Genomic DNA, 15,356 nt, shown 5'->3' on the forward strand with positions numbered 1-15,356 from the left:
CATACATAGATCTACATAAAATAGCTTAATGTATAAGCCCTGGTTTTTTAATGATTCCATCTTTGAAGTTGTGGGCATTGTTAACAGTTTTATGTGTAATTGAATACTATGTGTCAATTTATGTATGCATCATGTAGGTTATACATATGACTTACCATTAAAATAAAATGAGCAATTGAGCATTCTTATTCCCTGAGCAATTATATACCTGATGACTTTAGTGCTGTTTTGAGATTAATTTGACTGTTAAATTCATGAGTGGAATTTTCCACCGTTAAGTCAGGGCAATTATGCATTCATTTCCCTGTCTGGAATGGATTACTGCCTTTGTGGGGGAAATGCTTCACTTCCTATTGTCAGTACTTATAAAACCAGAAAATTAGAGATGGCTATTTTATGTAACTGCACACTTAGAGTGTCACTTAAAACTTTTGGTAATGCAAATTTATAAAACTTGTTTTCTAGTTAGCGTATTCACAGGGAAAACATAAATTTTGTTCACCTGTGCTTTCAACACACAGAGGTCTTGCTTTTTATTACACATTTAGGGCCTATATGCTTGAACTAATTCTGTTAATCTTAAAGTGACCTTTGGAATACAAAAATGCAGATTCAGCATTCCTGGCTTAAGTGATCTTTAAGAGGTACAGAATATGAGGTGAAAAACTTGTCCAGTCTGGATTTTTTACAACTTATTAAAAGTATTCAAGAAATTGAGTAAATACATGAATATTAAAAGAGAATAAAAGAGATCTATGGATTGATTGATGATGAACTGAATGATTACAATAAGTATAAAGTGAGTAAATGAATTAATAAGTATATACATTTTGTTATTATAGTTCAAATTTGCAAAATTTTCCCCATCAGCTTCAACTGCAGAAGGGGATGGTACAAAAGTATTCAAATTTCCTCGCTGGAGGACGAAAGGCCAACCCATCGAGGATGTTGTGAACGCTTACAAAGAGTGTGGTGCTGAACTCAATGTGCTTCCGTTCTGTAGCCAGTTTATTCCTATGAATGTGATTGATAATCCTAAACATGGTTCCATTATCTACCATCCTTCACTTCTCCCAAGACATAGAGGAGCTTCTGCTATAAATTGGTAAGACAGATTAGTTTTATTTTTAACTTGGTTTGTCCAGTTTTTGTTGAATTATAAAGAAATGACACTGACCTCTGTGGCTCTGTCTGAGATATTGTGCACCAGGCACAATCCAGATAAAAGTCAGTCACTAAGTCATCAGTTGGGTGTGGTTATCTTTCCACTAAATGCATGAAGACCACTTCTATGATAAATAAAACAATAAATTGCATTGAAGGGTAAGGGGGGGGGGCTTTATTTGTCCGATATCCTTAAAGGAACCAAAGTTACCAAACTTTCTGCATTTGGACCCTTCAGCTTCATTTGACAAGTCACAAGAAACATGATAGACTCATGATATATTTTGTTATGTCCCAACTACCACTACCAGCAGATCTGTTTTCACCAAGAGGCCCGTATTCTGAACCTCAGTTTAACTTTCAATTAAAAACATTGTTCATAACTTCAGTTTGTAACTTTGATATAACATGGTAACTGCTGTGTGTAAAATTTAATGAATGGGACATGGCTGAACATGGGTTCTGGTCATGGTTGCTGTCAGTTCAGTCTTTTTAAGTAAAATTAAATATTAGCATACTGAAGCTTTTCAGCATCCTGTACTTCTCAGAGTTCAGTCTTTAACAAACAAGATCATATATTAACATCAGTTGATAAAATCACCATATTATAAGTATAACAGGCTCTTTTTTTATTCCTACTTCAGCATGTTACATTGATTGTTATGTGTTCAGTCAATATATAAAGCGGGAAGCAATGAAAAGGAGATGTTGCATGAATCACCTCGAAGTCACCTGGTAGTAATATGTTCAATTGAAACTATAAGCGAGTATGATCAAATAGTGTTGAATAGCACCACCTCAAGTCCTAAACTACTCAAATCTAGCTAGGTTCCTTACAAGTAATGCAACAGTCTGAGCTGTGTATTCTTATAAGATAGGTCCACTTGAATCTATACTTAAAAGGGGAAGTTCATCCTGACAAAAATTTTGTTGTAAAAATAGCAGAATAATAATCAAAAATATTGGTGTAAAGGTTTAAGGAAAATCTATTAGAGATTTAGAAAGTTATTAGAATTTCAAGTTTTTGATTTGTGACATCATAAACGAGCAGCTGCCCCATATGTAATGTAATATGAAATGCAAAAATTTCATTTTTTTTTAATGGTTTTTGATGACTTATTTTTTATTTTCATTTTAGGAGCAGGTATGAAATCATTTGTGTATTGATATACTGAAGGTTCAACAAAAAACAATTTCTGAGGAAATTATATTTAAATTGATTTTTACCATGTGATAATGTAGGAAAGCTGCTCACAAATGACGTCACAAATCAAATAATTCAAGGTCTGCTACTTTTTAAGGTAAACCTTTTGTCAGGGTGAACCTCCCCTTTATCTCACTACTCAATACATGCATACCATAATATTTATGTTGGCAAAACAAGTACATTTTTCTCCAAACACTTCAGTTTCTATACACAAATATAATTTTGGGATGATTTATTCTCCATATTTTGTTTATTTTGGAATGAACTATATCATGGAGGTAGAAAGACCTCCATGACTATATAGTCTATTTCTATTATAACACAGTCACTGAGTTACCACTCACAATTTGCTCCCCATAAAGAGCAAGGTACATGTAGATTGTTGACCTAAAGCATTAAATGTTTTCTAAGGACTGTTCATTTATTTCGTAAGAATTGCTCACCAAATAGCACAAACCCTTCATATGTACAGTATTATATAGTTGAATTGATCTTGAGATGTCTTTAAAATTCTGTCATGCCTCCATCAATGAATTTCATTGAAAATATAGAATATATGGTAAATTTTGTTGATTTGTCAATTTTGTGACAAGTGAAGCAAGGAGTGTTCAAATAAGCAGTGACAATAATATGACAAAGCTTGATGAATTCGTAATTGAAGTGATATCTATGCACGTTATTGATTAATGTGATATCTTTGTAAAGATAAGAATGCCAGTCAGCATTTGTTTACATTTATCAGATAAAAATGAAATTGCATTGCAGGCAAAGTAGGTATCCCTTCCCCTTGAATTTAAATTGATTTTAGTACATGTAATTTGTTGAAGAGAAGGCAATGGTAATAATTGCCCCTTCTAGTGTTTATCATCACACCTGCAAATTTAGGTCACCTTGAAGCATTTTCCTTTATGATTTATTCACTAAAGATACTTCTTTCATCTTATGCTTTTCAATAGATCAAAGGTTGGTACTGAAAATGCTGATTCAGGTTTTTTACAGAATATTTGGAGTAGGTCTGACTTTGGTTTGTTTGTCAACCAAATAGATGAGTAGGTGCTTAGTGTTTGGAAAAGTACTGAATACCTGGTAGTGCAAAATAAGATTCTGGACTGCATGTACAGTGTTCAATAACTGTTTGCTCAATAACTGTTTGCTCATTGCTCATGAATATGTAATCTCGGGTGGCTGCATCCATTCTGAGTCCTTGAATTTATCAACTTTGACATTTTTCATATAATTGATCATGTACATATCCAAAATATATCCTTCTCTCTCTAACTTTAGGTTATGACAAAGTGATTGACAATCATACTTGACACCTCATTAGAAAAGATTTATCTTGAATTATCTGTGTGAAAAAGTTGATTTGATTTTAGATGCATTCGTGTTTATGTAGTCGATTGATCCTTTTAAGAAAATTTCATATTTTAATCTTTTAATTTAATCTTTAAAAAAGAAAAACCAGGGAGGGTAATGTACCTTTAAAATGACCGCATTGTTATCCTGCACTGCAGGCATTGTTTTTAGAAGTTCATCATAATGTGAATTGTATATAGTGGTTGATGGAAATCAATAAAGAGACTTACAACATTTTCATGATTTGATTTTTAGATCCATATGCAAATAACTTCTCCATATGTATGAGTATATATGCATTTTTTTCATAGCCACTATCATGAGCCTCCGTGCGGCGCCTGATCAGCCACTTATTAATAATGCACGACAAAAGGCACAAGTCCTGTACTGAGAATCCCTCGCTCTATCATGGGTAAAAAAGTGTAATGTGGATTTACATCTGTCAATAACAATTGTTCTCACATAATACATAAATCATGTTTTACAGAGTGTTCAACTCTATTATATAGTAAAAATGTAGGCATTGCTAAAAAAAATTCTGTATATTGTAAGAAAATAATGTACCTGTAAACCCAATTTTCGTTTTTTTAATTATTTTTTAGGACTCTCATGTGTGGAGACAAAAAAGCAGGTTTTTCAGTTTTCTGGGCTGATGATGGTCTTGATACAGGTCCTATTCTCCTTCAGAAATCAGTTGATGTAGACCCAAATGACACAGTGGATACCCTCTACAACAGATTCCTATACCCAGAAGGCATTAAAGCTATGGTGAGTTGGAAAAAATAACCCTCCACTGTTGCTGGCTAATTGTTTGACAGACATTATAAAACCAGACCCTCACTGCTTAGTTGCTGTTTGATGGAATAACCGATTTCATTTATTTTATTAAACTTTTCAGCTTTAAGAATGCATTGCAGTAATGCAGTTATTGTTACTATCATTGCCATTTAGGCATTGTGCCCTGATTAGATTACTGATTGCATTGCACTAAAAATTAATAGGCAGAGAAAAGTATAGGCCTAATGCAGTACATGTAACTGGTTAATGTACAACATTGGGCTTATAATTGAATGTGCTTTTTATTCACAAGTAAACATCACTGTTATAAACAAAAACTTGACAGAAAATAAAGATAAATCATAATTTGGATATTAAAAAAGGTGTACAACTTAAAAAAAAAAGATATTGAGACCATAGCTTGCACATTGTACACATTTTTATTATAGACTGTGCTTTTGAATCATTGTTTTGTTGGAGGGTGTTTTCCCCCATTGTATGTTTTGTAAAATGTTAAATATTGTACAAGATGGGTGTGAAATTAATTTAGGAATGCCATACCTTACCCAGAAAGGAAAGCACTTTCATTGTATTTAAAGAAAGGGTGATGTGTAATAATTTGTGTACATCCTGTATTTCAAGTTCATCACCAACACCCCTGTAGCCCTATAACTCACCATGTACGGTGAGTAAAACACCACAAGCTTGGCTTCCTGCCATGAGGGATCTCCATAATGTCATGGTAGACTGCAGCTGTTTTGAAAGCATTTTCTGTGACCCTCGACCTATTGTGGGTATGGCAAGGGTATGGCGTGGGTATGTTGGGGGTGTGTTCATGCATATTCATGAGCTAGTGAATGTGTACACCATGCCCGGATGGATCGAGTTGCATGGCTGGTTGCATCTGGTTCAAACATGTTGCATCCAATATGTTAGACTGGTTGTTTATATTGACGTCAAGAAGTCAAAGAACATTCTCCTGCATAGTATTGGGGTCGTGTGTTGAACCATTGCCAGTTTGTTACATTGTAATGTAACTTCCTGCACATTCAAAACATTTGTTTGAGGGTACATGTACAAGTGCATACACGATGTAAACAGCATTGACCATATTGTAATGTTTTTATAGTGTCAGCAAATTCATGGCTGAAGGGGAAAGGGGAATATACACACGCAAGCTCTATATGAATCACTACATGTACAATATGTTTCAGAATGAGTTTTGATAAGATGTCAATTATATTGCATCCCGGTGGTTAACCAGGATTTTACTATTTCACTCTGAAATATGGTTTGTGGAAATATATTTCCATCTGGCCATGAGGCAGATTTACAAAGAATTGATTTTATTGATCTGCAATGCATAATAACTGAGGTGATCTACTTCACATGTTATTGTGTGGATGTGTCTATGCTGGATTACACTTCCTTGCATCAACATATTTATGAACGACCATCAGTGTTGGTTAACCTTTTTAAAGTTGTATTTTTTATGAATTCTGGTCACAGTATGCAACTTTTAATTAAAAGTATTGCAATTTTTGCAGTGTTCCATTGGATCATCATGTCCATGGAGATACGTAGAATGGCCACAGAGTCAGAGTTGCACTTCATAATCAATAAATCAATATTCAGGGGAAACATCCAACGGACATAAATTTGCAATTGAATACAAACTCCTTAGGGTGTCTGTGGAATAAAATGAAGATATATATTTTCAACAGTCCAGCATGCCTTACACTTAATAACAAGTTACGCATGACAGGCATGAACAGCGACCCTTTCTTGTGCTAAGATGGAGCTACCCCAAATTCACCCTATTTTACCATAATGGGAGAATTGGGAGTGCATTTCCTTACCCGAGTCAAACTTAATAAGAAAGTTATTAAATTTACCAATCATTTTTTTGTTTAATGGGTATTCAGTCTATGCAGTTGTAGGAATAAAAATGATTGAGAATCTTCTAGCACCCAGTGAAGGGTCAAAAACTCACAAACTGCTTTATATCAACCACCACCCCATTCCATGTGATGCTCATACATGTACATTGGCCTCAATTTTTTTTCTAATGGTTTGTTGTAATTCCCCAAATTATATTGTAGTCATTCATTGTTACATTTATGGTTAACGCATTCCTAAAAGATTTGCAATACAATGTATGGTATCATTAACTTTTGTGCATGCCATGACTCAATTGATTTCTTTTGGGGGGAAATCAGTAACTAGTATCTGAAATGTAATTGCATTTGTTTTATATTGAGCAGACAGCATTTTGCCTTGTGTTATTATTTTGTGTTGTATTATTATTTCGCCTCGTATTTTTATTTTAACCAGTATTTTTTTTATTTTTGTTGTTTGATTTTAGGGAGAAGCAGTTAATCTTATTTATGAAGGCAAAGCTCCTCGCATTGTACAACCAGAAGAGGGTGCCACATACGACAAGATCTGGAAAAAGAAGGAAGTCGCCCAAGTAAGATTCATTCTCAAACAGCATTGCATTTGTAGCTTAATTATTAATAATCCAACTTCTTTGCATTGTACCTAAAAGCAGCAGGCTTCAAATATGCAAACTTTCATTTTGTTCTCAATATGTAATGAGCAGTTTCTATTTTGCTGTTATTTTGTTGAAAAATTATTAAAATATCTGATGATTTGGTCATCAAAGTACATCATTGAGTGTCCATCTAGATCAGTAAAATTCTGTTCTATTGAGTTTTAGTTATATTAAGATAATAATACACAATTCATTTTCACTTTGAAAGCGATTGATTAGGATGTTGAGAATTTCAATTTTTTTTGTTTTGTGAAATTTTTATTTTGATTAGTCACTGTTTAGGTTTCGTTTTAGCCTAAGGCCCATCAGCATTTTTTTTTTTTTTTTGTATAGATCCCATTTGGCCAGTCTGCAGAAACTCTTCACAACTTCATCCGAGGAAATGACATGATCCCTGGTGCTTGGGCTAGGATAGATGGACAGGTAAAGAAATTGAACTAAACTTCATAATAACACACACCAAGATTCCTATTAGTCTTACGTCTTACCTGATACTGTAATTATTGCAAATGTTAAATTATTATTCATACATTGTATGCGCTATGGTACTTTTTTTTAGCACCTCTAGATATCCATTATCATTATTAAAAAAAAACATTGTTTGTTGTAGATAACTTTTTAATATGCATGAAAATCAGAATATGAGGTATTATAGGTTTTTATTTCAGGCAAATTGACTCTGTTAGATTTTCAAAGTCTGTAAAAGAAAATAAAATTTAAGTTGTAATTAGTAAAAACTTTGTTAGGGAAACTATTTTTCATGTTAATGTCACATATCAAAAATGATAATTTTATTATTTTGTTGAACTGGCGTTAATATAGTGTTGGCTATATTCCAGGCCATTTGTTGGAGGGGGAGGGGTGGCAGTAATGCACATTTGTAGTTTCTAAAGAGATATTTCCATAATTTTGTTTTAGATTGTCAGTGATCATCGATCATATATTTTTTCATGATCTTATTGGAAAGTTTGTAGCTGTTATATAATGCTTTGAATCATATATTCTCTCTCTCTCTCTCTATCTGTGCCTTTGTTTTATCTCTTGTCCCTTACAGCAAGTTACAATGTTTGGTTCAACCGTCCTATCAGGCAGCAAACCAAATGGTACACCTGTAGAAATAGAAGGCTGCGACACACCAGCCATTGTTCATAAAAACGGCATGGCTATCATTGGCTCTGATGACAAAATGGTAAGAACAAAGAATACTTGATGTTTTTATTCAAGTTGAAATTAGGCTGTATTGAATCTCAGACAGTGTTTTGTTGAAAGGTCTTCTCAGTGCACAAGTCAAGCCACTGAACTATATGTAGTTGACAATAAGTTTCATGTGCATGTTCTGTAATTGATTTCTAATGTATTTTTGTTATTGTATTCCAGGGCCTCTAAGTATAACAGTGTTTGAACCACTGACAGAGTCACCCTGGTAAAATAAGACGTAATAAATAAATAAATAAAGTCCACCCCAACAAAAAGTTGATTTGAATAAAAAGACAAAAATTCAACAAGCACAACACTGAAAGTTTCATCAAAATCGGATGTAAAATAAGAAAGTTATGACATTTTAAAGTTTGGCTTCATTTCACAAAATAGTTATATGCACATCCCGGTCGGTATGCAAATGAGGAACTGATGACATCACTCACTATTTCTTTTGTATTTTATTATGTGAAATATGAAGTATGTCCCTTTGCAACAAAGTTTTATTTTGCCCTGAACATGTGGAATTACCATTGTTTAACATTTTGTGGTTAAGTTGGTCCTTATTGTCAAATCTGTAAAAATTGAAATATTGTATAATTCAAACAATAAAAAACAAAAGAAATAGTGAGTGGCGAACATCATCATTTCTCTGATTTGCATGTGACTAAATTGTGCATATAACTATTTTGTGAAAAATAAGCGAACCTTTAAAATGGCATAACTTTCTTATTTTACATCCAATTTTGATGAAATTTTCAGTGTTATGCTTGTTTGATTTTTCTCTATATATTGGAATCAACATTTTTCTGGGTTGGACTTGACCTTTAAATATTAATACTAATGCAGTCCTTCACGTTTAATTTTGTGGAGCTCAATAAATCGCTCTCCTTATTTTTTTGAGGAGCTCAATTGACCTCCTCAGAATCGCTCTCCTTGAGGAGCTCAAATCAATTCAATTACAATACGTGTATGAGAAATTGTAGATTTTTCTTTAAATTGTAAATGCAATAGCTGTGTAGCTATTAATTAATCTGTGGTGAAACTAGGCCTGGGTCAATACGTTAACAAAATATCGCGCTCCTTTAAAAAAAAAAAAAAAAATACTGTACAAAAAATTGCTAAAATTACCTTTAAATCCATGAAATGTCCATCTATTTTCCATAATTCCTTGAACTTATTTTGATTTAGTTAAAAACTATCAGAAAAATGAAGAATATTCTCCTCTTTTCCCCGACTCTGATTTGATTTTACACTCGGTAAATATTGTAGTCCTACATGTAGACTTCCATGGTGTTGACCAAGTGTAAAACGATCAATAATGACATCTACATATGGTACTACAATATTTACCGAGTTTAAAATCAAATCAGAGTCAGGAAAGAGGTGAATATTCTTAATTTTTTCGGTAGTTTCCAACTCAATCAAAATAATTTCAAGGAATTATGGAAAACAGATGCCTATTTTGTGAATTATAAAGATGTAAAATGTGAAATTTCAGCAACTTTTTGTGAAGGCTTTTTTTTAATTTTTTTTTTTAGGAGCGCGATTTTTTGTTCTTATTTCTTTTTAGGAGCGCAGTAGGAGTGCCGGCGCGATCGCGCTCCTCAAAAATGAAGGTCTGTAATGGGGAAGGGAGAATTTAAGGGCAAATGAGAGTACATTTAATTTACTGCCAGGATTTTGACATGAATTATACATATAATGATCAGGTTTATTAGGGACTGTCTAATATTGTGATTTATAGGAGTTTAATTGTATGATTTCCGAGTCTGATTTGCACTGCCGAATATAACATACAAGAATTTTTTTTTATTCATTTTTGTCTCACCTGCATAGCAGAGTGAGACTATAGGCGCCGCTTTTCCGACGGCGACGGCGGCGGCGTCAACACCAAATCTTAACCTGAGGTTAAGTTTTTGAAATGACAGCTTAACTTAGAAAGTATATGGACCTAGTTCATGAAACTTGGCCATAAGGTTAATCAAGTATTACTGAACATCCTGCCTGAGTTTCATGTCACATGACCAAGGTCAAAGGTCATTTAGGGTCAATGAACTTAGACCATGTTGGGGGAATCAACATCAAAATCTTAACCTAAGGTTAAGTTTTTGAAATGTCATCATAACTTAGAAAATATATGGACCTAGTTCATGAAACTTATACATAAGGTTAATCAAGTATCACTGAACATCCTGCATGAGTTTCACATCACATGACCAAGGTCAAAGGTCATTTAGGGTCAATGAACTTTGGCCGAATTGGGGGTATCTGTTGAATTACCATCATAACTTTGAAAGTTTATGGATCTGATTCATGAAACTTGGACATAATAGTAATCAAGTATTACTGAACATCCTGTGCAAGTTTCAGGTCACATGATCAAGGTCAAAGGTCATTTAGGGTCAATGAACTTTGGCCAAATTGGGGTATTTGTTGAATTACAGCCATAAATTTGAAAGTGTGTTGGTCTAGTTCATAAAACTTGGACATAATAGTAATCAAGTATCACTGAACATCCTGTGCGAGTTTCAGGTCACATGATCAAGGTCAAAGGTCATGTAAGGTCAAAGAACTTTGGCCACGTTGGGGGTATTTGTTGAATTGCCATCATATCTCTATAAGTGTATTGGTCTAGTTCATAAAACGTGGAAATAAGAGTAACCAAGTATCACTGAACATCTTGTGCGAGTTATAGTAGTTTTCAAAATCAGCACTGCTGCTATATTGAATCGCGTGATGCAGGTGAGACGGCCAGAGGCATTCCACTTGTTGAGAAAAATGATGTGCAATTGTAATGATTTTGTTCTCATCTACAGCTGAACGTCAAGACCCTTCAATTTGAAGATGGTCGCATGATCCCTGCTGCAAAGTACGGACAGTCAATGGATGCAGAAGAAAAGCTGGAGTTCACACCAGAGGAACAAGAGATGGCTAAAACTGTTAAGGTAAATGGTGGTTAGAGTGATGAGGAGGATGATAATGACTGCTGCTGATGGTGGTGATGGTGAATAAGAGATGCTGAGGAGGAGTAGGAAGAACATGGGGTGGATTCATCTTCAAACTTAAGGAATATTTGCAATTTCTATATTTTTTCCGTAGGATATCTGGGCTGGCATCCTTTCAACACAAGACATTGCTGATGATACTGACTTCTTCAAGATGGGAGCTGGATCTATGGATGTTGCTAGGTAAGGCAAACCATTGTGTAATTTACTGTTAACTGTCACATAATACCATCAGAGAAATAATGCATTTGTTTACTAGACTTCTTTCATTTGTACTTCACCTTGTTTGCAGAAGTGTTTAGTAGTTCATAGACAACCCAGGGTTGAAACTACTGGATATGCTGAAAGTTTAAATTTTCATCATAAAAAACCTACGATATAAATATTTTGATGATAACGGATGTAATCAAATGATAGTGAATTGGCTTATATGTTCTTGTTTATATGGAGTACAAAATCACTTATCCAAGGGAGCCCAACAATGGAAAAATTGAACAGAAATAACTGTAGCACACTGTCAACCAAATCATCATTTATTATTAATCATGTATTTAGTCAGTTTAATTTTTCATGTTCCGTTTGTGTAGGTTGGTTGAAGAGGTGAAGCAGAAGTGCAGCATTGAGCTACAGAATGAGGATGTATACATGGCTACGACCTATGATGCCTTTGTACAGAAGGTGGCTAGGAAAGGAAGGGGTCTTGATGAGCTAGTCTTTGAATTTGATGCAGTAAGTTTAATCCCTTTATTCACACTGTAAAGCAAACCAGGAACCAGTCATATAGATGCAGGGGGCAAAGTGAAATTCACTCTTGACTTGAATAAAGTACAAAAGAGCCCAATGAATTGCTACTTCTTTCTGCACACAAAATGTACTTTTGAATGAATAAACACTTGTAAAGTACAGCTTGTTGATATTTTCTTTTCCCGGAATCATTCATGCTATGAGCTACAAACTTTGGCTATCGATGTGTTATCATACATTGAATTAGTCTAGTGTCAAATTAGTATGTATTTTATGAGTATTACCTAGTTTTGTAGGATTCAAATACCATAACTAGATGCATAATAGTTATGAACCAAAAGACAATTTTTTATTGATACACATGTATTTAGGAGTTCATAATAAAGTGCTAAAAATATTCAAGTTATTTTGTTCATTATGAACAGAGGATGTCTTGAAGCTCTATTTTCCTAGGTTATTGTATGTAGTTTTATACACACACAAGCATTGTCTCCCTCAAAAGTGATTTCAATACCAGTTCTTAAAAATTCTATATGATTACCCATGCTTTCTGCTTGTTTCATGTTGTACAAATAATACCTATGATCTCCTCTCTTTTAGATTGAGATGAATGTCAACAACATGGACATCACATTCCCTCATCAGCTATTCATCAACAATGAGTTTGTTGATTCAGAGAGCGGTAACACGTTCAAGACCATCAACCCTCATGATGAATCTGCTATCTGTGAGATCTCCAAGGCATCCGTAGCCGATACAGATGTAGCAGTAGCTGCTGCTAAGGTTAGATTCTTATATCAGCACATTGGCATGAAAAGTCTCTTAGAATTTTATTTTGTTGTAATTAGAGACCCTTCCATGCTTGTACCTAATATAAAGCTGCAAATGATTATTTCCTGAAATTCTCAGCTCATTTTAAATTTGGAATTGACTTAAAACCAAACAAATAAAACATGCTCTTATTTTTTGGTCTCCCAATGGAAGGTTAAGTTTTCTGAATAAATACTTAGCGCCTTGATCAAAGCAAACATTGAACCATTCAGGTATAGACTAAGGTCTCTCTTATTTAATAGCTCAAAGTCTGTCAATATGTTTTCTTTACATCAAAGATATTGAGTAATTTATAAAATATGTTGCTTATCACTGTGATAAGATAATACCTCTGTAAGTGTAGTGGTTTGGTCTATACAGTGAGATCTTTGAGAGTTCTTACTATTTCATGAAACTGACCACAGATTTTATTTTTTCAACTGTCATAAAACAAAGTTAGATTTTATACTCTACTTCTCTCTGCACAGGAAGCATTCTATGAAGGAGAATGGGGCAAGATGAACGCTAGAGATAGGGGAAAGCTAATGTTCAAGTAAGAATCAAATGATTTAAAACTCATATTTTGTTATTTAATTCCATTGCTGTTGTAGATTTCTCCTATGGGGGCCAGATATTGGTTTGATTAGTGCTGAGAAAATACTTTCTTGATGTAACTCCTATTTTGTTTTGTTGAGCAAAATGGTTTCTCAACTTTTAATATGGATATCCCAAGTATTGGTGATTTACATTTCAATTAAAGTTGGTAAACATTGGTATTTCCCATCAGCTGTTAAAATTGAATCTTTTTAGACCAAATTGTTGTGTTAACAAGCATTTGAATGCAAATTTTATAATTTCTCAAAATTTTATCTGCCAGTATATTAGAACAATAAAAATTGGAGCATCTCATTCAATGCAAGAAAAGATCACTTAACATGCATAAAGTTGCACACAATTTACAAACAACTACAAACAATTCATAAATTAAATATTTTTGAATCACTACAGGTTAGCTGATCTTATGGAACAGCACACAGAAGAGTTGGCCACTATTGAGAGTATAGATTCTGGAGCAGTATATACATTAGCACTCAAGACCCATGTTGGCATGTCAATCGATACATTCAGGTACTTTGCTGGATGGTGTGACAAGATCCAGGTGAGTTATGCGATGGTCAAGGAACTGATTCCAAGGTTCTCTGAAATGTATATTACTCCCAGTGTATTGTGATAATCTTTGATTGTAATCCTGCTCAAGAATGACTTGCCCCCCCAAAAAAAAAAATATATATAACTTTAAGTATAAAGAAAGACAGGCTTGTGGTAGATTAATATTCTAGAATGAACATTTATATAAAAAGCTTTTCAAACTAACATCTCCCATTCAGAATTTGATGAACTGGTTTATTGCTTTTTGGGGGGTGGCCATTTCCGACTTGACATAACGAATTGCTCTCCTACATTTTTTACGATTAATTACTTTTTTCAATAAAAGATCTCTGAAAAATCTATTTCAAGCAAAGAACAGATCCAGATTTTCAAACATTGCTTTTTAGAAGAATTATTGATAGGGGAAATGGGGTCATGAGGATTAAGCCAATGCCCTGAAGAGATGCAATAATTTAAATCTCTATGTATTTGCATTTGTTTTTGTGTTAAGGGAGTGACCATTCCAATCAACCATGCTAGACCAAACAGGAATCTCACATATACAAAGAGAGAACCTCTCGGGTAAGTAGTATCCAACAAGTTGGTTCCTTTTTAAAAAGAATATACATTCATATATTGAGTTTTATATTTCAGGTATATGAGTTTAGGAAAAGATGAATATAACAAAAATGAAGAGTTTAGAGGATATACAATTTGTTGAATAACTATAAAGATTCTCTCAATATTTGAATTGTATCATGTAGTACTGCAAATTTCTGTTCAATAACTATAAAACTCACTTTTAGAATGATAGTGATACAGCAGTCTCTTCTTTGGTTGATGACATTTTTTAAGGTAACATGGGGACAATATGAAGTTCCTAAAGCACTACCAAAATATAAATTCTCTGGTAGTTTCCTTTCTAACAGTCGAAGGGAGGTGCTTGCTTCTTAGCCATTACAAAACCAAGGATTTGACTAATGTCAGACCTGACAAAGACTGCTATCACTGGTGCTAACTACTTAATCTATTTTAATGAACCTTCGAATGTATCAATGCTCTTAGTGGAGAAAGTTTACATCTCGAAAATAGCTAGAGAATGTCATTGGACACCCATCCATTTTGTTTGTGCACAGAGTATGTGCTATCGTTGTTCCCTGGAACTACCCCCTGATGATGTTGGCGTGGAAGATGGCTGCTTGCCTTGCTGCAGGAAACACTGTAGTCCTCAAGCCTGCCCAGGTTACACCTCTCACTGCCCTCAAGTTTGCTGAACTAGTCGTCAAAGCTGGATTCCCTCCCGGTGTTATCAACATTCTACCTGGCTCAGGTGAGCTTACACACAAAAAAATACAAATCAAATGAGTATAATAATGAAAAAACATCTATT

The 15,356-nt window shown here is 34.0% G+C and overlaps 1 protein-coding gene across 2 annotated transcripts in view; it reads left to right on the forward strand.

Moving 5' to 3' along the window:
• The window catches only part of LOC129257389 (mitochondrial 10-formyltetrahydrofolate dehydrogenase-like), a 29,297-nt gene that overhangs the window by 2,762 nt on the left and 11,179 nt on the right, over positions 1-15,356 (forward strand). For both annotated transcript variants that reach the window (XM_054895697.2, XM_064096883.1), the window contains exons 3-15: positions 871-1,105; positions 4,330-4,495; positions 6,870-6,974; positions 7,392-7,481; positions 8,113-8,247; positions 11,075-11,203; positions 11,358-11,446; positions 11,851-11,992; positions 12,608-12,790; positions 13,306-13,370; positions 13,826-13,976; positions 14,478-14,548; positions 15,103-15,296. In XM_054895697.2, the coding sequence (XP_054751672.1) occupies positions 871-1,105; positions 4,330-4,495; positions 6,870-6,974; positions 7,392-7,481; positions 8,113-8,247; positions 11,075-11,203; positions 11,358-11,446; positions 11,851-11,992; positions 12,608-12,790; positions 13,306-13,370; positions 13,826-13,976; positions 14,478-14,548; positions 15,103-15,296 (1,755 nt within the window). The remainder of the gene's footprint in view (positions 1-870; positions 1,106-4,329; positions 4,496-6,869; positions 6,975-7,391; positions 7,482-8,112; positions 8,248-11,074; positions 11,204-11,357; positions 11,447-11,850; positions 11,993-12,607; positions 12,791-13,305; positions 13,371-13,825; positions 13,977-14,477; positions 14,549-15,102; positions 15,297-15,356) is intronic.

The sequence above is a fragment of the Lytechinus pictus genome, chromosome 3, assembly GCF_037042905.1.
Source record: "Lytechinus pictus isolate F3 Inbred chromosome 3, Lp3.0, whole genome shotgun sequence".
NCBI classification, from domain to species: Eukaryota; Metazoa; Echinodermata; class Echinoidea; order Temnopleuroida; family Toxopneustidae; genus Lytechinus; species Lytechinus pictus.